At 33.9% G+C, this 25,777-nt stretch overlaps 1 protein-coding gene across 6 annotated transcripts in view; it reads right to left on the bottom strand.

Annotated features, from left to right (window-relative positions):
- The window catches only part of LOC122753109 (complement factor H-like), a 98,255-nt gene that overhangs the window by 63,389 nt on the left and 9,089 nt on the right, over nucleotides 1–25,777 (bottom strand). For 4 of the 6 annotated variants that reach the window (XM_044000226.1, XM_044000229.1, XM_044000227.1 and 1 more), the window contains 3 exons: nucleotides 24,985–25,203; nucleotides 19,973–20,149; nucleotides 7,433–7,648 (listed from right to left, as the gene is read on the bottom strand). In XM_044000226.1, the coding sequence (XP_043856161.1) occupies nucleotides 7,433–7,648; nucleotides 19,973–20,149; nucleotides 24,985–25,203 (612 nt within the window). The remainder of the gene's footprint in view (nucleotides 1–7,432; nucleotides 7,649–19,972; nucleotides 20,150–24,984; nucleotides 25,204–25,777) is intronic. The other 2 variants (XM_044000228.1, XM_044000230.1) reach the window with 2 other exon arrangements.

Here is a 25,777-nt window from a genome sequence, read left to right as displayed (position 1 = left end):
ACACACCATCAATGAATTTTCTAAGAAAAAATCCCCAGGGCCACATGGGTATACAAGCAAATTCTACCAAACATTTTTTTTTGGGGGGGGGCAGGTCAATGAGGGTTAACTGACTTGTCCAGGGTCACACAGCTAGTGTCAAGTGTCTGAGGATGGATTTGAATTCAGGTCCCCTTGAATCCAAGGCCAGTGCTTTATCCACTGTGCCACCCAGTAGCCCCCTCTACCAAACATTTAAAAAACAATTAATCTGAAATTATTTGGAAAAACTGTCAAAAAGGAATCCTACCAAATTCCTCTTATATACAAATATTGTGCTCATACCCAAACTAGGAAGAGTGAAAAGATAAGTGGGGAAGAAAACTACAGATCAATTTCCTTAATGAATATTGATCCAAAAATTGTAAACAAAATACTACCAAGGAGATTACAGCAATATGTGAAAAAGATCATATGCAATGACCAGGTGAAATTTATTACAAGAATGCAGGGCTGGTTCAATATTAGGAAAACTATCAGCATAATTGACTATATCAATAACAAAACCAACAGAAATCATTTTATTATCTCAATAGATGCAGGAAAAGCCTTTGACAGAAATGCAATACCCTTTCCTATTAAAAACACTAGCAAGCATGGAACTTTGATTAAAATAAGTAATATCTATCTAAAATAATAATGAAGCATTATCTGTGATGAAGATAAGTTAAAAACCTTCCCAATAAGATCAGGAATAAGACAAGGATGCCCATTATTACCACTATTATTAAACATTGTATTAGAAATATTAGCTATACCAGTTAAAAAAGAAAAGAGAAACTGAAGGATTTAGAACAGGCAATGAGGAAACAAAACTATCACTCTTTGCAAATGATATGATGGCAGACTTAGAGCATCATGGAGAATGAGTTTAAAAACTAGTAGAAACAATTATTTCAGCAAAGTTGCATGAGATGAAATAAATGCACATAAATCACAAATATTTCTATGTATTACCAAGGTCCTGAAGGAAGAAATAGAGAAATTCCATTTAAAATAATGATAGACAATAGAAAATACTTGGGAATCTACCTTGAAGACAAACTCAGGAACTATATGCACACAGTTATAAAACACTTTTCACACAAAGTCAGAACTAAACAATTGGAGCAATATTAATTGCTCATGGATAGAATGAGCCAAAATAACAAAAATTAAAATTCTGCCTAAATTAATATATGTATTGAGTGGCATAACAATCAAACTACCAAAAAATTATCTAATAGAGCTAGAAAAAATAATAAACTTTTAAAAATAATAAATAAAATAAAATAATAAATAAAATAAAATAATAAACTTCATCTGGAAGAAAAAAGTTTAAAAATATCAAAGGAATCAATGAAAAAACTGAAGGAAGGTGGTCTAGCAGTACCACATGTGAAACTATTATGAAGTTGTATCATCAAACTAATCTGGTACTTGATAAGAAATAGAGTGGTTGATCAGTGGAAAAGATTAGGTATGCAATGCAAGGTAGTAAGTGACCATCTTAATTTAGTGATTGATAAACCCCAAGACCCCTGCTTCTGGGATAAGAACTCCCTATTTGACCAAAAAACAAACCAAAACCAAAACAGCTGAGGAAACTGGAAAACAGTATGGTAGAAACTAAGTATAGACCAACATTTTATACTCTATACCAAGATACAGTCCAAGTACATACATGATTTAAACATAAATGGTGATACCATAAGCAAATAAAAAGATATGAAATATTTTACCTGCAAATTCTTTGGATAAGAAAAAAATTTAGAACCAAACAAGATATAGTGATGTTAAGGGCTAAAATTCTAGCTAGTCTGTCTAAAATATCCAATGAGTGGTCGCCAATAAATTATAAGCTATAGCAAGAGTTAGGCTTTTAAGCATTTATTAAGGAGAACAAGAATTTGGTAAAGAGAGAGAGAAAGTCCTAGATTCCTATCTATTAAAGGGAGAGCACATTCCTAGCTCCACTCTCCATCTGTTAAGGGATAAAATTCTAGCTAATCTGTCTAAAATATCCAATGAGTGGTCGCCAATAAATTATAAGCTTTAGCAAGAGTTAGACTTTTAAGCATTTATTAAGGAGAATAAGAATTTGGTAAAGAGAGAGAGAAAGGCCTAGATTCCTATCTATTAAAGGGAGAGCACATTCCTAGCTCCCCTCTCCACCAGCATCCTCAGGAAAAAGCTTGAGACTGAGCGCCAGGCTCTTCCTTCCTCCTCCCACTAGCCTGAGTCAATTCCTGACGCCAGAGAAAAGACTCCTGGTCTTGCCCTCAAAGACCTTCCCTTCATGGGTGGAACTCTTCTACAGTAAGTCTCCAGCAGGTGGCATCATTCCAATCATTATATTGAGCATTAAAAAAATGTAAAACAGATCATTTTGATTATAAAAAATTTAAAAGGTTTTGTAAAAACAAAACCAAAGTAACTAAAATGATAAGGAAAGCAGAAAACTGGGGAAATTTTTTTATTCTGAAAATATCACTGATAAAGGCCTCATTTCTCCAATATATAGAGAACTGAGTCAATTTTATATACAAGGCATTCTTCAACTGACAAATGGTCAAAGGACATAAAGGAGCAGTTTTTAGACAAAGAAATCAAGGCTATCTATAGTCCTTTGAAAAAATGCTCTAAATCACTACTGATTACAAAAATTCAAATGAAAACAACTCTGAGGTATCACTTCACACCTATCAGATTGGTTAATATGACAGAAAAGGAAAATGATAAATGTAAGAGAAGATGTGGGAAAACTGGAGTACTAATACCCTTGGTGGAGTTGTGAACTGATCCAAAAATTATGCAAAGCAATCTGTAAGTATGCCCAAAGAGCTATAAAATTGTGCCTACACTGTGATCCAGCAATACCACTACTGGGTATGTGTCCGAAAGAGATTTTAAATAGTGAGTAAAGAACCTATTTTTACAAAAATATTTATAGCAGCTCTTTCTGTGGTGGCTAAGAATTGGAAACTAGGGGATGCTCATCAATTGGGGAATGGTGGAAGAATTTTTAGTATAAGATCATAATGGAATATTTTTATGCTATAAGACAACCTCAAGGGATTCATGATCAACAATGGTATATACCTGCAGAGATAGAAATTATGGCATCTGAATACGATATCTGTATGGCAAAGCATACTATTTTTCTCTTTCTCCTTTTCTTCTTTCCTTATTTTTTCTTCCTTTCTTTTTCCCTTTTTTTTTTTGTGAGGCAATTGGGGTTAATTGACTTGCCCAGAGTCATACAGCTAGTAAGTGTTAAATGTCTGAGGTCAGATTTGAACTCAGGTCCTCCTGAATCCAGGGCCAGTGCTCTATCCACTGCATCACTTAGCTCCCCCTACTTTTCTTTCTTTCTTTCTTTCTTTCTTTCTTTCTTTCTTTCTTTCTTTCTTTCTTTCTTTCTTTCTTTCTTTCTTTCTTTCTTTCTTTCTTTTCTCCCTCTCTCCTTCCTTCCTACTTTACTTGTTGCTTCCTCCTTGCTTCCTTCTTTCCTTTGTTCCCTCATTCCTTCCTTCTTCTTTCATCCTTCTGTACTTCCTTCCCCCTTCTTCCTTTCCTTCTTTCATTCCCTTTTTCCTTATTTCTTTCTTCTTCTCTTTATTTTTTGTGTTTTCTTCCTGAAAATGACTAACATGGAAATGTTTTACATGATTGCTAATGTATAAAGTATATCTGATTATTATCTCAGATAGGGGTGAGGAAAAGAAGGAGGGATAGAATTTGGAACAAAAACCTTTTGAAAAAAAACCCAACAAATGTTAAAAATTATCTTACTAACCACTCAAAATGAAAAGACACTTCCCCCTACTGCTTTGTAGAAGTTTGGGGTCCTGGCATATAAAACTATATATATGTGTGTGTGTGTGTGTGTGTGTGTGTGTGTGTGTGTGTGTACATGTATGCATGTATATATACATACATACATATATACATATATAGTTAAATTCTTTTGTTGTATTAATTGTTTTCCTATTTTTTCTTTTTCCTTTTTCTTTGTAGAAATAGTTCCTTGTTATAATGGATGGAGCTCTGGAAACTAAAGGGGGAAGTAAACAGGAGGAAATTAGGAAATTAAAGATCAAAGGTTTGAATGAAAATTCATTTTATAAGATAAGGGCAGCCCAGAAAACAGTGTAGCAATCACACTGTCAGAGAACAGGCAATGCTACAAGAGAACAGATAATCTTATCAAAGGAGCAGAAAGTGTTTTGGAGTAGTAGACTCCACTGTCAGAGAGCAAGCAATAGTACCTTAGAAAAGACAGTCCTACTGAAGAAGAAAGTTGCAATCCCATAGAGTCATCAGCATTTTCAGAAAACAGGAAGTACTATCTAAGAAGAGACAGCAGAATTTGGAAAACAGAAAGTGATAACAGTTCAATGATACTGAACACAGCAAACTGCATCCTCTCATAATGGTTTATGAAGGGTTTACACTAGCATAAAGAGACTTGAGAATTTATAATATTCATTTGTTTTCTTTTTGCAAAATAAGTTTTTTCTGATAGATCACGTCCAACATGTATTAGGAGGGAATGCTAACCTTTTGTAATGTTCAATGGGCATATCATAAAGGTCTAATTGAAGAAAATTATAGACCAATCTTACTAACGAATATTGATGCAAAAATGTTAAATAAAATACTACCAAAAGGATTACAATTATATATCACAAAGATCATACACTATGGCCAGGTGGGATTTATAACAGGAATGCAGGGCTGGTTCAATATTAGGAAAATTATAAGCATAATTGACCATATCAATAACAAAAGCAGCAGAAATCATATGATTATCTCAATAGATGCAGAAAAGGCCTTTGACAAAATACAGCACCCATTCCTACTAAAAGCACTAGAGAGCACAGGAATACAAGGAGGTTACCCTAAAATTATTAATACTATTTATCCACAACCATCAGTAAGCATTATCTGTAATGGGGATAAGCTAAAATCCTTCCCAATATAATCACAGGTGAAGCAAGAATGCTCATTTTCAACTCTATTATTTAATATTGTACTAGAAATATTAGCTATAGCAATAAGAGAAGAAAAAGAAATTAATGGAATTATAATAGGTAATGAAGAAACAAAATTATCACTCTTTGCAGATGATATATTATACTTAGAAAATCCTAGAGAGTCAACTAAAAAGCTACTTGCAATTATTAACTTTAGCAAAGTTGCAGGATATAAAATAAACCCATATAAATCATCAGCATTTCTATATATTACCAATAAAGTCCAGCAACAATAGATAGAAAGAGAAATTCCATTTAAAATAACTGTGGTCAATATATAATACTTGGGAATCTACCTCCCAAGCCATACATATCAGCTATATGACCAGAACTACAAAACACTTTTCACAGAAATAAAGTCAGATCAAAACAATTGGAAAAAAATATTAATTCCTCATGGGTAGGCAGAGCCAATATAATAAAAATAACAAACTTATCTAACAATTTATTTATTTCATAATATACCAATCAAACTACCAAAAATATTTTATAGAGCTAGAAAAAATAAAAACAAAATTCATCTGGAAAAACAAAAGTTCAAGGATATCAGGGAATCAATGAAAAATATGAGAGAAGTTGGTCAAGCAGTATTAGATCTCAAAATGTATTATAAAGTGGTAATTATCAAAACAATCTGGTACTGGCTAAGAAACAGAAAGGTGGATCAGTGGAATAGAATATTTACAAATTACACTATAGTAATCTAGGATATGATAAACCCAAAGATCCAAGCTTTTGTAACAAAAACTCATTATTTGACAAAATCTTCTGGGAAAACTGGAAAAAAGAATGGCAGAAACTAGGTATAGACCAACATCTCTCACCATATACTAAGGTCAAAATGGGTACATGATATACACATAAAGGATGATACCATAAGCAAATTAAGAGAGCATGGAATCAGTTATCTTTCAGATTTATGTGCAGAGAAAGAATTTAGAACCAAAGAAGATATAGAGAATAAAATAAAATGTAAAATAGATGATTTTGATTATATAAAATTAAAAAGCATTTGCACAAACAAAACTAATGGAAATAAGATTACAAGGGAAGTAGAAAACTGGGAAAGAATTTTTGAAACAAATATCTCTGATAAAGGTCTTATTTCTTAAATATATAGAGAACTGAGTCAAATTTATAAAAATACAAGTCATTTCCCAATTGATAAATGGTCAAAGCCTATGAACAGGCAAAGAAATTGATGCTATCTATAATCATATACAAATGCTCTAGATCATTGTTGATTAGAGAAATGCAAATTAAAACAACTCTGAGATATTACCTCATACCTATCAGAGTGGCAAATATAACAAAAATGGAAAATATTGGATGTTGGAGGGGATGAAGGAAAGCTGGGAGACTAATCCACTGTTGGTGGAGTTGTGAAAAGATCCAGCCATTCTGGAGAGAGCAATTTGTAACTATGCCCAAAAGGCTATAGAACCGTGCATACCCTTTGATCCAGCAATACCACTGCTGGGTTTATATACCAAAGACATCCCCCAAAAGAGAAAAAGTCCTAATTGTACAAAAATATTTATAGGGGGTGGCTAGGTGGCGCAGTGGATAAAGCACCAGCCCTAGATTCAGGAGGACCTGAGTTCAAATCTGGCCTCAGACACTTGACACTTACCAGCTGTGTGACCCTGGGCAAGTCACTTAACTCCCATTGCCCCGCAAAAAAAAAAAAAATATATATATATATATATATATATATATTTGTAGCACCACTTTTTGTGGTGGCTAATAATTGGAAATAAAAAGAATGCACATCATTTGGGGAATAGCTAAAGAAACTGTTGTATATGATGGTGAAGGTGCTATAAGAAATGACAAGCAGGATGACTTCAGAAAGGCCTGGAAAGTCATGTATAAAATGATGTATTGTGAAGCAAGCAGAACCAAGAGAACATTGTACATAGAGACAGCAATATCATTTGATGAACTGTGAAAGAATTGACTATTCTCAAAAATACAATGATACATGACAATTCCAAAGGACTATTGATGAAACATGCTATCTACCGCCAAAGAAAGAACTGATTTTGATGGAACAGTAAACGTTTCAGTAAACATGCTATTTTTCACTCTTTCGTTTTTTTCCTTTTAATCCAGCTTTCTTGTACAAAATGACAAATATGGTAATGTTTTATATAATCATACATGTATAACCCATATCTCCTTGTTTTCTGCCTCAGGGAGAGGGGGTAGGAAAAGAGGGATAAAAATTGAAACACAGAACTATAAATAAAAATGTTTATTATTAAAAAAAAAAAAAGGTCTCACCAAAATGAAATGTTATATCCTTTCCAAAATCATCTGGGACTTCCTATCACATATGCCCCCTTAAAAAGTGTTTAAAGAAGCATACTCACTAAGACATTTTGGAACTGGAGACCATCCTCCTGCAGTACATATAAATTTTGTCCAATAGGATGAGGCAGATCCATAAGCAGATACATAATTTTCATTACAGTGGTAGTGCATTTCTTTTCCAATGGGTGCTGGGAACAAACTTCGCTGGTATTCCTCACTATAGCGATTTATATAAAGTGTTCCATTTTCAATTTCTGGAAAATCACAAGGTCTCACTTTGGGAGAAAATGAAGTACAAATTAATTATTTTCATTATTAATAATTTAGCTGGATAATTTAAATTTCCCAGTATGAATAAACATTATACAATATAGTATAACTGTATTCTTTTCGTTTGTGATCTCAGAATATGCACTGGTTTAGAATCATAAAATTAAAAGGAATTTGAGAACATTATCTCAATTCAATTCAACAAATATTCTGAAAGGCTTATTACATACAAAACACTATACTATACAATTAGGATGCAATGACAAATGTAAACTTCTTTGCCTTTGAGTGCTTATATTTCATTACGTGCTCTGAAAATGATAGCATCAAAATTGTGTGAGATACTTGGTAACTTGCCTACTTTTGAATGTTCCCCTGGAGACAATCCTACAAATTTCTCAGTGTCCAGGAGACACAGAAAGTAAACATTAATCATCTGATACTCTATAAGGTCACATTGTTTACTTCTTATGTGTGAAAACATCATCATTACTCTTATGACTGATATCGTTACTTGTTTGAAAGAAAGGCTTGAACTAAGCTGAGTATAATGGGGTAAGTCTAAAAAAAATTTAGAAAGAGAAAAAGGAGTAATCTCATACAAATGAGACAAAAAGCAATACAGAAGAAGCTAGTAGGGAGGAAGGAGGTTAGAGCTGGAAACTTATGCTCATTGGGAATGAGATAAAGAGAGAACAACATACATATCTAGAGAGTTATAAAAGTCTTCTAAATTCAGAAAGAAATAAGAGGGCAAGGATATAAGCATCACGGGAGAAAATAAGGAAAGAACTCTTGGAGAGGTGGGTATTTTAAGAAATAGGAGGTAAGGTATCAGGTAGAAGTAAAGCAGAGGAGTGATGATGGATAGTGTAAATAGGGTGAGAAGGATAGTGAGGGAAAATTGTAAGGAGGAAAATACAAAATGAGTAATTATAGTTTAGAATGTGAATGGGATGAATTTACCAATAAAACTGAAACAGCACCTTAAAATTTGAATTCAACAATATTTTGCTTTCAGTAAACATGATAAAAATGAAAAACAAGGGGGGCAGCTAGGTGGTTCAGTAGATGAAGCCCTGGTCCTGGATTCAGAAGGACCTGAGTTCAAATCCAGCATCAGACACTTGACATTTACTAGCTGTGTGACCCTGGGCAAGTCACTTAACCTTCATTGCCCCGCAAAAAACAAACAAACAAACAAACATACAGGAAGATAAAATAAAAGGCAGAAGTAGAATTTACTATTTAAAAAAAAGCAGGGATAGTAATCATGATCTCAGACAAAGCAAATGTGAAAATAAATCTAATTAAAAGAGATAAGGAAGGAAACAATATCCTGCTAAAAGGTGCCCTAGACAATGAAGAAATATCAATCCTAAATACATACCCATCAAATGGCATAGCATCTCAATTTTTAAAGGAAAAGTTTAATGAGTTACAGAAGGAAATAGATAGTAAAACTATACTAGTGGGAGAACCCAGATTTCCCCTCTTATACTAGATAAATTTAACCACAAAAGAAACAAGAAAGAAGTTAAAGAGGTGAATAGAATTTTAGAAAAATTAGATATGAAAAACTCTGGACAAAATTGAATGGGGATAGAAAGGAATATACTTTTTCTCAGTGGTACATGGCACCTAAATAAAATTAACCAGGTATTAGGGCATAAAAACCTTACAACCAAATGCAGGAAAACAAAAGTATTAAATACAAACTTTTCAGATTATAATGCAATAAAAATTACAGTCAATAAAGGGCAGTTTAAAGATATATTTAAAATTATTTAGAAATTAAATAATCTAATCCTCAAGAATAAATGGATCAAAGAACAAAATAAAGAAACAATAAATAATTTTATTAAAGAGGATAAAAGAAACAATGGCCACATACCAAAATTCATAAGATTTAGAGAAAACAACACTTAAGGACAAATTTATATCTCTAAATTTTTATTTCAATAAAACAGAGAAAGAAGATCAGTTAATTGGGTGCACAAGAAAAAAAAATTGGGGAAAGAACAAATTAAAATTTTCCAACTAAACATCAGTTTGGAAATCCTGAAAAATCAAAGGATAGAGAAAACCACTGAACTAATAAATAAGTCTAGAAACTTATTTTATTAAAAAAAAACAATTAGAAACAATAATAAAACTTTGTTGATTTGTTTTTTAAAAAGGGAAAGAAGAGTAAATTACTACTATCAAAAATGAAAGGGGTAGGGGGCCACTAGGTGGTGCAGTGGATAAAGCACCAGCCCTGGATTCAGGAAGACCTAAATTCAAAGATAGCCTCAGACACTTGACACTTACTAGCTGTGTGACCCTGGGCAAGTCACTTAACCCTCACTACCCCGCCAAAATAAAAAAAAGAAAGAAAAAAGAAAAGAAAAAGAAAAAAGAAGGGGTAAATTCACTACCAATGAAAAAGAAATTAGAAGACTTGTTAGGTGTTATTTTACCAAATTACATGCCAAAAAATCTGACAATCTAAGCAAAATGGATGAATATTTACAAAAATATAAAATGCTCAAATTAGCAAAAGATGAAATAGAATACATAACTCAATTTTAGAAAAAAGAAATTGAACACACCATCAATGAATTTTCTTTTTTTTTTTAAATAAGTTTTTATTCCATCAATGAATTTTCTAAGAAAAAATCCCCAGGGCCAGATGGATATACAAGCAAATTCTACCAAATTTTTTTTGAGGGGGCAGGTCAATGGGGGTTAAGTGATTTGCCCAGGGTCACACAGCCAGTGTCAAGTGTCTGAGGCTGGATTTGAACTCAGGTATCCTTGAACCCAAGGCCAGTGCTTTATCCACTGTGCCACCCATCCGCCTCCTCTACCAAACATTTAAAAAACAATCCAAAATTATTTGGAAAAACTGTCAAAAAGGAATCCTACCAAATTCCTGTTATATACAAATATTGTGCTCATACCAAAACCAGGAAGAGTGAAAAGATAGGGGGGGAAAACTAGATCAATTTCTTTACTGAATATTGATCCAAAAATTGTAAACAAAACACTACCAAGGAGATTACAGCAATATGTGAAAAAGATCATATGCAATGACCAGGTGAAATTTATTACAAGAATGCAGGGCTGGTTCAATATTAGGAAAACTATCAGCATAATTGACTATATCAATAACAAAACCAACAGAAATAATTTTATCTCAATAGATGCAGGAAAAGCCTTTGACAGAAATGCAATACCCTTCCCTATTAAAAACACTATTGTTAAGGGCTAAAATTCTAGCTAGTCTGTCTAAAATATCTAATGAGTGGTCACCAATAAATTATAAGCTTTAGCAAGAGTTAGGCTTTTAAGCATTTATTAAGGAGAATAAGAATTTGGTAAAGAGAGAGAGAATGGCCTACATTCATCTATCTATTAAAAGGAGAACACATTTCTCGCTCCCTTCTCCACCAGCGTCCTCAGGAAAAAGGTCGAGACATAGTGCCTGCCTCCCCCTTCCTCCTCCCACCAGCAAACGTAACTTCCTGATGCCAAAGAAAATCCACATGGCCTTGCCCTCAAAGACCTTCCTTTCATGGAATATCTTTTCCACAGTAAGTCTCCAGCAGGTGGTGTCATTCCAATCGTTACACTAGAAAGCATGGAACTTTGATTAAAATAAGTAATATCTATCTAAAATAATAATGAAGCATTATCTGTAGTGAGGATAAGTTAAAAACCTTCCCAATAAGATCAGGAATAAGACAAGGATGCCTATTATTACCACTATTATTAAACATTGTATCAGAGATATTAGCTATACCAGTTAAAAAAGAAAAGAGAAACGAAAGGATTTAGAACAGGCAATGAGGAAACAAAACTATCACTCTTTGCAAACGATATGATGGCAGACTTAGAGCATCATGGAGAATGAATTTAAAAACTAGTAGAAACAATAATTTCAGCAAAGTTGCATGAGATGAAATAAATGCACATAAATCCTAAATATTTCTATATATTACCAAGGTCCTGAAGCAAGATATAGAGAAATTCCATTTAAAATAATGATGGATGATAGATAATACTTGGGAATCTACCTTGAAGACAAAATCAGGAACTATATGCACACAGTTATAAAACACTTTTCACACAAAGTCAGAACTAAACAATTGGAACAATATTAATTGCTCATGGATAGACTAAGCCAAAATAACAAAAATAAAAATTCTACCTAAATTAATCTACTTATTGAGTGGCATAACAAACTACCAAAAATTATTTAATAGAGCTAGAAAAATAATAAATAAAATAAAAATAATAAACTTCATCTGGAAGAACAAAAGTTTAAAAATACCAAAGGAATCAATGAAAAAACTGAAGGAAGGTGGTCTAGCAGTACCACATGTGAAACTTTATTATGAAGTTGTATCATCAAAATAATCTGGTACTTGCTAAGAGATAGAGTGGTTGATCAGTGGAAAAGATTAGGTATGCAAGACAAGGTAGTAAGTGACAATCTCAATTTAGTGGTTGATAAACCCCAAGACCCCTGCTTCTGGGATAAGAACTCCCTATTTGACCAAAAAAACAAAACCAAAAACAAAACAGCTGAGGAAACCAGAAAACAGTATGGTAGAAACTAAGTATAGACCAATATTTTATACTCTATACCAAGATACAGTCCAAATGCATACATGATTTAAATATAAATACTGATACCATCAGCAAATATAAAGACATGAAATATTTTACCTGTAAGTTCTTTGGATAAGAAAAGAATTTAGAACCAAACAAGATATAGTGAGCATTAAAAAACATAAAACATAATTTTGATTATAAAAAATTTAAAAGGTTTTGTAAAAACAAAACCAAATTGACCAAAATTATAAGGAAAGCAGAAAACTGGGAAAAATTTTTTTTCTAAAAGTATCACTGATAAAGGCCTCATTTCTCCAATATATAGAGAACTGAGTCAATTTTATAAGAACACAAGGCATTCTTCATCTGACAAATGGTCAAAGGATATAAAGAGGCAGGTTTTTTTTTAATGTATGAGGTATTTTATTTTTTCCGTTACATGTAAAGATAGTTCTCAACTTTTGTTTATACATGCTTTACAATTTCAGATTTTTCTCCCTCCCTCCCCTCCCTCCCCCCTCCCCTAGACAGCAGGTAATCTGATATAGGTTATATCTATATATCTCTATACATATACATATACATATATATATATATATATACACACACACACACACATATATATATATATACACATAACATTAATCCTATTTCTGCATTAATCCTGTTACAAGAGAAAGAATCAGAGCAGTGATACAAAACCTCAAAATAGAAAAAAAACAAAAACAAAAACAACAGCACCCAAAACAAAAGAAATAATATGGTTCAATCAGCATCTATACTCCACAGTTCTTTCTTTCTTTTTTTTTTTCTTGGATTTGGAGATCCTCTTCTATCATGAGTTCCCTGGAACTCCTCTGTACCATTGCATTGGTGAGAAGAATATAGTACATCACAGTAGGTCACCACTCAATGTTGATGATACTGTGTACAATGTTCTTCTGGTTCTGCTCATCTCACTCATCATCAGCTCATGTAAGACCCTCCAGGTTTCTCTGAACTCTTCCTGCTCATCATTTCTTACAGCACAATAGTATTCCATTGTATTCATATACCACAACTTGTCCAGCCATTCCCCAATTGATGGGCACCCCCTCAACTTCCAATTCCTTGCTACCACGTAAAGAGCAGCTATAAATATTTTTGTACATGTGGGTCCCTTTCCCCCTTCCATGATTTCTTTGGGCAAAAGACCTCAAAGTGGGATTGCTGGGTCAAAGGGTATGCACAGCTTTATCGCCCTTTGGGCATAATTCCAAATTGCTCTCCAGAATGGTTGGATCAGCTCACAGCTCCACCAACAATGCATTAGTGTTCCAATTTTCCCACAGCCTCTCCAACATTTATTATCTTCCTTTTTTGTCATTTTAGCCAATCTGATAGGTGTCAGGTGGTACCTCAGAGTTGTTTTAATTTGCATCTCTCTAATCATTAGAGATTTAGAGCATTTTTTCATATGGGAATAGATAGTTTTGGTTTCTTCATCAGAAAACTGCCTGTTCATATCCTTTGACCATTTCTCAATTGGGGAATGACTTGGATTCTTATAAATTTGATTTAATTCCCTATATATTTTAGAGATGAGGCCTTTATCAGAAGCACTGGCCTCAAAAATTGTTTCCCAGCTTTCTGCCTCCCTTCCAATTTTGGAGACATTGCTTCTGTTTGTACAAAATTTTTTTAATTTAATATAATCAAAATCATCCATTTTGCATTTTATAATATACTCTATCTCTTGTTTGGTCAAAAACTGTTTTCCTTTCCAAAGATCTGATAGGTACACTATTCCTTTCTCTCCTAATTTACCTATGGTATCACCTCTTATGTCTAAATCATGTATCCATTTTGACCTTATTTTAGTATAAGGTATAACATGTTGGTCTATGCCTAATTTCTGGCATACTATCTTCCAGTTTTCCCAGCAGTTTTTGTCAAATACTGAGTTCCTATCCCAGAAGCTGGAGTCTTTGGGTTTATCAAACACTATATTACTAGTGTCATTTACTACTGCATTTCCTGAGCCTAGCCTATTCCATTGATCTATCACTCTATTTTTTAGCCAGTACCAGATAGTTTTGATGACTGCCGCTTTATAGTAAAGCTCCAGGTTTGGTACTGCTAACCCACCTTCCTGTGAATTTTTTTTCATTATTTCCAAGAGGCAGTTTTTAGACAAAGAAATCAAGGCTATCTATAGTCCTTTGGAAAAATGCTCTAAATCACTACTGATTACAGAAATTAAAATGAAAATGACTCTGAAGTATCACTTCACACCTATCAGATTGGTTAATATGACAGAAAAGGAAAATGATGAATGTAAGAGAAGATGTGGGAAAACTGGTGTACTAATGCACTTGATGGAGTTGTGAACTGATCCAAACATTATGCAAAGCAATTTGGAAGTATGCCCAAAGAGCTATAAAACTGTGATCCAGCAATACCACTACTAGGTATGTGTCCCAAAGAGATTTTAAATAATGGGTAAGGAACCCATTTTTACAAAAATATTTATAGCAGCTCTTTTTGTGGTGGCTAAGAATTAGAAACTAGGGGATGCTCATCAATTGGGAAATGGTGAAACAATTTTTGGTATAAGATCATAATGGAATACTTTTGTGCTATAAGACAACCTCAAGGGATTCATGATCAATAATGATATATACCTCCAGAGATAGAAATGATGGCATCTGAATACAATGATATCTGAATGGCAAAACATACTATTTTTCTCTTTCTCTCTTTCTTCTTTCCTTATTTTTTCTTGGTGCTTCCTTCTTTCCTTTGTTCCCTCATTTCTTCTTCCTTCTTTCATCCTTCTGTCCTTCCTTTCCTCTTCTTCCTTTCCTTCCTTCCTTCCCTCTTTGCTTATTTCTTTCTTTTCTTTCTTTTTTGTGTTTTCTTCTAGAAAACGACTTGCATGGAAATGTTTTACATGATTGCTAATGTGTAAACTATATCTGATTATTATCTCAGAGAGAGGTGAGGAAAGGAAGGAGGGATAGAATTTGTAACAAAAACTTTTTGGAAAAAAAACAACAAATGTTAAAAATTATTTTACTAACCCCTCAAAAGACACTTCCCCCTACTGCTTTGTAGAAGTTTGGGGTCCTGGCATATAAAATTATATATATGTATATATATATATATATATATATATATACACACACACACATACATATATATGTTTGTGTGTGTATACACATGTATGCATGTATGTATACATATATATATACATATATATTTAAATTCTTTTGTTGTATTCATTGTTTTCCTATTTTTTTTCCTTTTTTCTTTGTAGAAATAGTTCCTTGTTATAATGGATGGAGCTCTGGGAACTAAAGGGGGAAGTAAACAGAAGGAAATTAGGAAATTAAAGATCAAGGGTTTGAATGAAAATTCATTTTATAAGATAAGGGCAGCCCAGAAGAAAGTGTAGCAGTCACACTGTCAGAAAATAGGCTATGCTACAAGAGAAGAGATAATCTTATCAAAGGAGCAGAAAGTCATCCAATTAAGCCATATTTGGCTGGAAAATAATCTCACTGTCTTCTTTTGTGGGTTGGACTGCTCTGGGAGTTGTCTTATGGCATTATTTTTGGAAGTGTGTGGACGGGTTGTTGGAAGCTTGGGGGAGTCACAGCCTTTACATTGCCATCTTGACTCCACCCCCGTCCTTCATTCTTGAAGAGGACCTTGACATTGAGATAATGTCATGACTTGCAGTGAATTGGATTTAAGTGAGAGAGGGCTGTGCAAGGTCACCAACCTCACTCCTTCATGTAGAGATATCTGGGTCCAATGGCACAATATGTATCAGGATGACTGAAGATGGCCCTCGATATTTTTTATTTTGTTTTATAGCAACTGTGGTTAAGTGACTTGCCCAGGGTCACACAGATAGTATGTGTCCTTTTGAACTGAAGATGGCGGCATATCTATTGATGCCTTTTTGTACTGAGAATTGACATGGAGAAATTGTCCTGTTTGAATGGACAAAATAACTGAATTGTTATCTAAATCATCTTTTGACCCCCACCCACATCTCTACCTTTCTGATTCAACTGTTTCATTCACTTTGGGAGATAAGTCTCTCTACCTGCCTTCCCTAGGCTGTTTCAGAAGCTACTATCATGCCTATAGATTCTAAGTAATTTTTAACTCTATGGAGAAGTATACAGAGAAATTTCTTCTACTGAGAAATAATACCTGAACTTAACAAAGTATTTTGTTATAACAGGTAATATATGTAGGAAGCTTGTGGGAAATTACAAATTAAGGTTGAAGACATTTTTGAAAACAGATATCTTGACCCACAATAACTTTAACTATATGAACCTTGCCAATTGTCCTAAATTTAATCTGGAGAGCCAAGCTTACAAAAAAAAAATCACAAATGGCTTTCTCAGAGCTCCTTTTTAAGACCATCAATTCAATGGTAAATAGAATTTTTATGTCAAAATATTTTCTTTTATTATTACCAGTAACTGGGTAACAGAAAGAGATGTTAAGCTATTTTGAGTGATTTGCCATTGCATAATCTCATTTGCAGTGCATTTTAATGTTGGTAGTTGAACAAAAACTCAAACAAATGTCCTTATAGTTCCCTGATTAATAGCATATTTTATATATGGAAAACTTTGAGGCTGAAGTGTCTCATTTCTACTACTACAATGTTATTTCCTCTAGCAACTGTTGCTTTGTGTGTGGAAAGAAAAACAAGAAAAGGGAAGGAGTGACCTTTTTTCATGCACTCTTCCCAGGCTCCACCAATGACTACCATAAAAAGCCAGAGGTAGAAGAGGGCAACCCATCTTCCTTTAAAATCAACCCAAAAGGTAAATGCCAGATTAGAAGTGACAGGTAATATCTTCTATAGGGTTGGATGAAGAGCAATATCAATACTGTTCATTCAAAATTTGTGAGCCATTGATGAAGCATCAAAATATTTCCCTAGCTTATCAGATGCCCTATTGTTCTTTAATGAAAAGATATTAAAATTCAGTCTGTAAAACCCAGTGTCTCCCTTTCCTCTGGTTCTGAATCAAGGAAGTCATATTTACTTTTTTTAAAATTTTCATTTCCATTTTCTTTTTCTTTTCTTTGTGGGGCAATGAGGGTTAAGTGACTTGCCCAGGGTCACACAGCTAGTAAGTGCCAAGTGTCTGAGGTTGGATTTGAACTCAGGTCCTCCTGAATCCAGGGCCAGTACTTTATTCACTGTGCCAACTAGCTGCCCCCCAAAATCCCATTTACAAAGAAACTTTGCTTGTCTTGAAAAAAAAATAAAGGAGACCACATGGTCTTTTAAATCCTGCCTTTCCAAATTTGCTGCACATTATTCTGCATGCGCTCTACATGGCAAACAAATTGGTCTTCTTACTGTATACACTGTGTCTAACATCCCAGCTCCTCTCCCGTGCCTTTATTTGAGCTGTGTTCTAGGTCTGGAATTCTCTGCTTCTTTCACTCTATTATAAAATCCCTATCTTCCTTCAGTGCTCAACACAAAAGGCTACATTCTATAGGAAGCCTGTCCATATATATATATATATAATTTGATTTTCTGGGTATGTGTTACTTCCTTTCACAAGAATCTGTGTGCCCAGTGAAGATAGAGCCTTTTCATGCTCTTTGAAGCCTCTGTGCCTGGCACTTTGTGGGATCTTTTTAAATGATTGCTGAAAGAAATATTATACATATAATGAACTGGTGTTAAAAAGAACAAAAAAAGGAAATCTACCATATGTATTCAACACAGACCATATTCTGTAAAAGTTTTTTTCCCCGCAAAGCAAAATATGATGAATGATATGGGAGTTGGGACTATTAAATTTTGAACTGTCCAACCAGCTACCAGGATGGATGCATCTAAGATTAAAATCTATAGAAGGGAAATTAATTAGATGTCACTACTACCTGAGCTAGGAGATAGAGATAACTGCAGAGGTCAGGACTATCATAGCAAAAGAAAATCCCTTTGACTCTCAGGAAGCTTTTCCCCCCTAGAGGGAACTTTCTATAGTCAGGTGGTCACCCCATCAGTTCCCCCACCATTCATCTTCTATAAAGGATTTGGCCTCCATTCTGGTCAAAGAGAAATACATCTCAGAGAATCATGTTGTCACTAAGCCTTTTTCTCCCCTTCAGGAGAAAAGTCTTTGACTCCCCACTTGGTCACTTTATTCAGTGCCCAAGTTAAAAAAAACACACAAAAAACATTTTATTCTGATTGGATTGTGTGTGAAGAGACATAATTTATTACCGAGGAATACCTAAGAACTCCCCACCACCTATTTCCTCTGTGGCAGTGAATAAATAGTCATTGGCTATTAAGTCTAGTATATTTGGGCATTTTGTATTGTTGCTGTTGAAACTATTTGCCTTATTCATCTTTGTATGGAGTTGTAAAGATCTACACATAATGAGAGAGACCTTCCAGTTCTGTACCAAATGTCCTGTGTGTCAGGCCAAAACTTTGAGGTTCCTGTTGTGGTATTTGTGGAAGGGGTCATCAATTTCCCAGTCCTGCCTCTTCCAGAAATACTTTGTCATTTTACTGAGCAGTTTGCTCTGTGTTCTGCTACAGAACATCGTTTCACCAGGTTTCTTTCCCCACAATCTCTGCTTCTAATCAGCCTTTTTCCTCAGTCAAAGACTGCAGTGGAGTTAGAGGGACCTAAAGAAGATGGCTTTCACAGATTCCATTTTCCTTTTCTCAAGCCACAGTATGTTAAACTTCTGACAGATGGTTGTAGGACAGTTAAAAGCAAAGGGTTACACTGTTAAAGAATGCTGAGGATGACCACATTTCAGATTTCTAACATGTGAGAAATGATTATTAATAACCAACATCTGGAGAGATACAGAGTTTTCCCCCCTTCTCCCATAGCTCTGACTTTAGAGGTTCACTTTCTCCCTGAAAATAAGTTTTCATTGCATTTCTTCATCTTGATTAGACTCATTCCAAGTATGCAGGGAATTTTGGGGGGGGGGGAAGCTCACTTGTGTTCTACTCTAAGCTTGGCTAGAGATATCCATTTGTCTAGATAGGGGAAGGCCTCTCCATCCAGAGAAGGGCCATTCACTCCTCCCTCTCCCCACTGAAGAGGAGGACATTCTTTGAAATGATAGCCCAAGGCTGGAGATAATCACTTTGTGTGTCAGTTCTTGGCCTCCTTAACTACCTACTATTTCAAGGGTATATAAACTCTGTGCCTCTTCACCATGGGATTTTTGGTTTGAGAGAGATAATCAAATGACTATCCTTTCATTAATAAACTGCCAGCCTTATTATCAAATTGAATCAATTACCTAGAAAGTATGTCCCTCAAATTTTTGTTTGGTTTTTGGTTTTTGGTTTTTTAGTGAGGCCATTGGGGTTAAGTGACTTGCCCGGGGTCACACAGCTAGTAAGTGTTAAGTGTCTGAGGCCAGATTTGAACTCAAGTACTCCTGACTCCAGGGCTGGTGCTCTATCTACTGCGCCATCTAGCTGCCCCTCAAATTTTTAATTGTCACAAAGAATTGGAACTAGTTTGGCATCAGGATAAACAAGTGGTTCTTGAATATGGCTAAAATATTTAGACAGAATGCAAACTAAACACACAGTGTTTAAACAATTTTGGAAGTTTGATAAAACCAAAATATGAAGTGGTCAAATGATTCCTATGGAGGCTTTTAAAAAACAAATATACATTGCAGGCTGCCAATGCAGTAGGGTTACTTACTGATCCTTTTACAATTTGTATCAGTAGACCAGCCATCTTTGGTACAGGTAATTTTGTCTTCATTATTTGGAAGACTGAAGCCTTTACTACATTGAACTGTTATTTCTTCACCTTCCTTATAATGACCTTTAGTTGGCCAAAAACGACCATTCTGTATTGAATAAAGAGAGCACTTTCCTATAGATGAGAAAAGTAAAAAGCAATTAGAATGTGAAATAGTATGTATTCGTATTTGTATGAAAAGGGGACAAATTATAACAGAAATAGAAATTCATTAAATACTCACTCAAAGTAATGTCAGAAAAGAATTATCAATCTATCACCAATCATTAATTAAATTCCTATTATGTGTAGGTGTTGTAATAGGCATTCCATTCAGTTGTAGAAGACAAAATTTAAATATACAAAATGTATATAATAAATGTAAAGAGAATAAACAAAATGAACATAACTTAGTGAAACACAAGTAGAGTGAGAAGCAAGGTACAAGCACTTTGGAGAATAGGAAAGATTTCATGTAGAAGGTAGTACATAAACTTTGTTTTGAAGAGAGGGATTCTATGAGGTGTGAGTCATGAAAAAATGCTTTTAATGCATGGGTGTAGGCAAGAAGGAAAGAGCACATGTCTGCTAAGTGTGGTAGAGTATTCCATAGAGCAAAAGAGCTGGAGTTACAACCAAGGGTAACTCAGCAAAGTTAAGCATTATCCTGAATAAAAACAAAAGAAAACAAAAGAAAACAAAACTTTTAATGAACTGAAAGACTTTCAGGTTTTTTGACAAAAGGAGGAATAGGAGGTAAGGTATCAGGTAGAAGTACAGCAAAGGAGTGAGGACGGATAGGGTAAATAGGGTGAGAAGGATAGTGAGGAAAAATAGGAAGGAGGAAAATACAAAATGAGTAATCATAGATTGGACTGTGAATGGGAGGAATTTACCAATAAATCTGAAACAGCAGATTAAAATTTAAACTTAACAATATTTTGCTTTCAGCATAAACTGTAAAAATTAAAACTACACATGACAATAAAAGGCAGAGGTAGAATTTACTATTTAACAAAATAGGCACATGGTACCTACATAAAATGAACTAAGTATTAGGGCATAAAAACCTCACAACCAAATGAAGGAAATATTTAAATACAAACTTTCCAGATTATAATACAACAAAAATTACATTCAATAAAGGGCTGTGGAAAGATAGACGTTAAATTAATTAGAAACTAAATAATCTAATCCTCAAGAAAAAATGGGTCAAAGAACAAATAAAAAAAATCAATAATTTTATTAAAGAGGATTAAAAAAACAAAGGGCCAACATACCAAAATTGATAGGATGAACCCAAATCAATAGTTAAGAGAAAATTTAGAGATATAAATTTTTATGTCAATAAAATAGAAAAATAAGTTCAGTGAATTGGGATTGCAACTAAAAAAAAACTGGAAAAAGGACAAATTAAAAATTTCCAATTAAACATCAGTTTGGAAATCCTGAAAATCAAAGGGGAGAGAAAACCATAGAACTAATAACCAAATCTAGAAGCTAGTTTTATGAAAAAAAACCACAATAATAAAATGTTGTTCATTTGTTTTAAAAAGGGGTAAGAAGAAAGAGTGAATTGCCAGTATCAAAACTGAAAGGGGTAAATTCACTAAAAATGAAGAGGAAATTAGATTAATTGTTATGAGTTATTTTACCAAGTTACATGCCAATAAATCTGATAATCTAAGAAAAATGAATGAATATTTACAAAAATATAAAATGCCTAAATTAAAAGATAAAATTGAATGCTTAAGCCAAACCCAGGAATTATATCACACAGTTACAAAATGCTTTTCACACAAATAAAGTAAGTACTACACAATTGGAACAATATTAATTACTTGTGGATAGACTAAGTCAAAATAACAAAAATAACAAAAATAAAAATTCTCTTATTGAGTGACATAACAATCAAACTACCAAGAACTTATTTAATAAAGTTAGAAAAAAATAACAAACTTCATCTGGAAGAACAAAAGTTCAAGAATATCAAAGAAATCAATGAAAAAAAAGTGAAGGAAGGTCCCCTAGCAGTACCACATGTGAAACTTTATTATGAAGTAGTATCATCAAAATAAACTGGTACTTGCTAGGAAATAGAATGGTTGATCAGTGGAAAAGATTAGTTATGCAACATAAGATAGTAATTGACCATCTTAATATATTTGGTTAATAAATCTGAAGCCCCCTTCTTCTGGGATAAGAACTCCCTATTTGAAAAAAAAAAGACACATCTGAGAAAACTGGAAAACAGTTTTACACCAACATCTTATATTATATACCAAGATAAAGTACAAATGCATACATGATTTAGACAAAAATGGTGATGCTATAAGCAAGTAAGGAGGCACAGAATATTTTACCTGTCAGATCTTTGGATAAGAAAAGAACTTAGAACCAAAGAAGATAGAGTGAGCATTAAAAATGTAAAATGGATAATTTTTATTATAACAAACATTAAAGTTTTTGTAGAAATAAAACTAAAGTAACCAAAATTAGAAGGACATCAGAAAACTGGGAAAAATTTTTCTGCAAGTATTGCTGATAAAGGCATCATTTCTCAAATACATAGAAAACTGAGTCAAGTTTATAAGAATATAAAGCATTGTCCAATTGACAAATAGTCAAAGGATATAAAGAGGCAGTTTTCAGACATAGAAATCAATGCTATCTATACTCCTATGAAAAAATGGTCTAAATCACTACTGATTACAGAAATTCAAATGAAAATAACTGAGGTATTACTTCACACCTATTAGATTGGTTAATATGACAGAAAAGGAAAATGATAAAATTTAGAGAAGATGTGGAAAAACTGGAGCACTAATGCACTTGGTGGAGTTGTGAACTGATTCAACCATTCTATAGAGCAGAAGGAAGGAAGGAAGGAAGGAAGGAAGGAAGGAAGGAAGGAAGGAAGGAAGGAAGGAAGGAACTATATACAAAGAGCAATAAAACTGTGCCTACACTGTGATCCAGCAATACCACTACTAGGTATGGGTCTCAATGAGATTTTTTTTTTTTTTTCGGGGCAATGGGGTTAAGTGACTTGCCCAGGGTCACACAGCTAGTAAGTGTCAAGTGTCTGAGGCCGGATTTGAACTCAGGAACTCCTGAATCCAGGGCCGGTGCTTTATTCACTGCGCCACCTAGCCGCCCCTCAATGAGATTTTAAAGAGAGGGTAAAGAATCAGTTTGTACAAAATATTTATAGCAGCTATTTTTGTGGTGACTAAGAATTGGAAATTGAGGGGATGCTCATCAATTGGGGAATGGTGAAAAAAAATTTGGTATAAGACAATAGTGGAATATTTTTGTGCTATAACAAATGATGATCAGGATGATTTTAGAAAAAAACATCCCTTGAATGAACTGATACAGAGTGAAATGAAAACCAGACAAAACAAAACATTCTAACAGCAATATTATACAGTCAATAACTGCAAATGACTTATCTATTCTCAGAAAAACAATGATCGAAGACAACCTCAAGGGATTCATGATCAAAATTGCTATATACTTCCAGAGATAGAAACGATAGCATCTGAATACAATGATGTCTGAATGGCAAAGCATACTATTTTTCTTTCTTTCTCCCTGTTTTCCTTATTTTCTTTCTTTCTTTTTTCTTTCATTCCTTTTCATTTTTCTTCCTTTCTTCCTTCCTTATTTCTTTTTTTATTTGGATTTTCTTCCACAAAATGACTAATATGGAAATGTTTTACATGAGTGCTAATGTATAAACTATATCTGATTGATTATTATCTCAGAGACTGGTGAGGAAAGGAAGGAGGGATAGAATTTGGAAAAAAAATCTTTTGAAAATAAAGAACAAATGTTAAAAATTGTTTTTACATGTAATTGGGAAAAATAAAGTATTATTAAATAATAAAAGAGAAAGGAAAAAAGATGAATGTTGTGAAATCACATAGATAAAACCTAACCCCCTCAAAATGAAAAGACACTTCCCCCTATTTCTTTGTAGAATTGTGGGGTCCTGGTATATGAAACTTTGTACATATATACATACATATGCACCTATGTATATATACATATACAGACATACACACACGCACATATATATATATAGTCAAATTCTTTTGTTGTATTCATTGTTTTCCTGATTTTTCCTTCTTTCTCTTTTTTCTTTGTAGAAATAATTCCTTGGTGTAATGGATGGAGCTCTGGAAACTAAAGGGGGAAGTAAACAGGAGGAAATTAGGAAATTAAAGATCTCATCTTATAAGATAAAGGCAGTCCAGAAGACATCGTAGCAGTCACACTGTCAGAGAATAAGCAGTACTGCAAGAGAACAGATAATCCTATAAAAGGAACAGAAAATGTTTTGGAGGAGTAGACTCCACTGTCAGAGATCAGGCAATGGTACCTTAGAAGAGACAGTGCAACTGAAGAAGAAAGTTGCAATCCCATAGAATCATCAGTATTGTCAGAGAACAGGAGGCACTATCTAAGAAGAGACAGCACAGTTAGGGAAACAGAAAGTGATACCAGAGTTTATTGATACTGAACACAGCAAACTGCATCCTCTCATAATGGTTTATGAAGGTTGGGCCCTAGCCTAAAGAGATTTGAGAATTTATAATATTCATTTGTCTTCTTTTTGCAAAATAAGATTTCTTCTGATAAATAATATCCAACACATATCAGGAGGGAATGTAGTGTTCAATGGGCATATCATAAAGGTCTCACTGATATGAAATGTTATATCCTTTCCAAAATCATCTGGGACTTCCTATCACATGTCCCCCTATTACAAATTGTTTAAAGAAGCATACTCACGGGGCAGCTAGGTGGCGCAGTGGATAGAGCACCTGCCCTGGATTCAGGAGTACCTGAGTTCAAATCCAACCTCAGACACTTAACACTTACTAGCTGTGTGACCCTGGGCAAGTCACTTAACCCTAATTGCCTCACTAAAAAAAAAATTAAAAAAAAAGATGCATATTCACTAAGACATTTTGGTACTGGAGACCATCCTTCTACAGTACATATAAAGGTTGTCCAATAGGATGAAGCAGATCCATAAGGAGATACATAATTTTTATTACAGCTGTAGTGCATTAGTTTTCCAATGGATGCTGGAAACAAACTTCGATAATATTCCTCACTATAGTAACTGGGTGTATAAAGTTCTCCATTTTCAACTTCTGGAAAATCACAAGGTCCTACTTGGGAGAAAATGAAGTAAAAATTAATTATTTTTATTATTTATAACTTAACTGGATAATTTAAATTTTCTATTATGATTAACACTATACAATACAGTATAACTGCATTCTTTTCATTTGTGATCTCAGAATATGCACTGGTTTAGTATCATCAAGTTAGAAGGAATTTTAGAAAATTATCTCAATTCAATTCAACAGATATTCTGAACTGCTTCCTCCATACAAAACACTATACTATGCAATTAGGATGCAAAGACGAATGTAACCTGCTTTGCCTTTGAGTACTTATATTTTACTGGATGCTCTGAGGATGATAGCATCTAAATTGCATGAGGTAGTTGGTACATTGCCTGCTTTTGAATAATTCCCTGTAGAGACCCTATAAATTTCTCAATAATCCACCCCAGAGTTTTTGAATTCCCAATTGCCCCAACATGCAGCAGTCCAGAGACACAACTTGTTCTGCAGAAAATAGCAAAATATCATCTCCATTTTTTTGGGGGGGGGGGACAGGGCAATGAGGGTTAAGTGATTTGCCCAGGGTCATACAGGTAGTGTCAAGTTGTTTGAGGCC

Source organism: Dromiciops gliroides, chromosome 4 (genome assembly GCF_019393635.1).
Source record: "Dromiciops gliroides isolate mDroGli1 chromosome 4, mDroGli1.pri, whole genome shotgun sequence".
Classification (NCBI taxonomy): Eukaryota; Metazoa; Chordata; class Mammalia; order Microbiotheria; family Microbiotheriidae; genus Dromiciops; species Dromiciops gliroides.
This window is presented reverse-complemented; position numbering and strand designations above follow the sequence as displayed.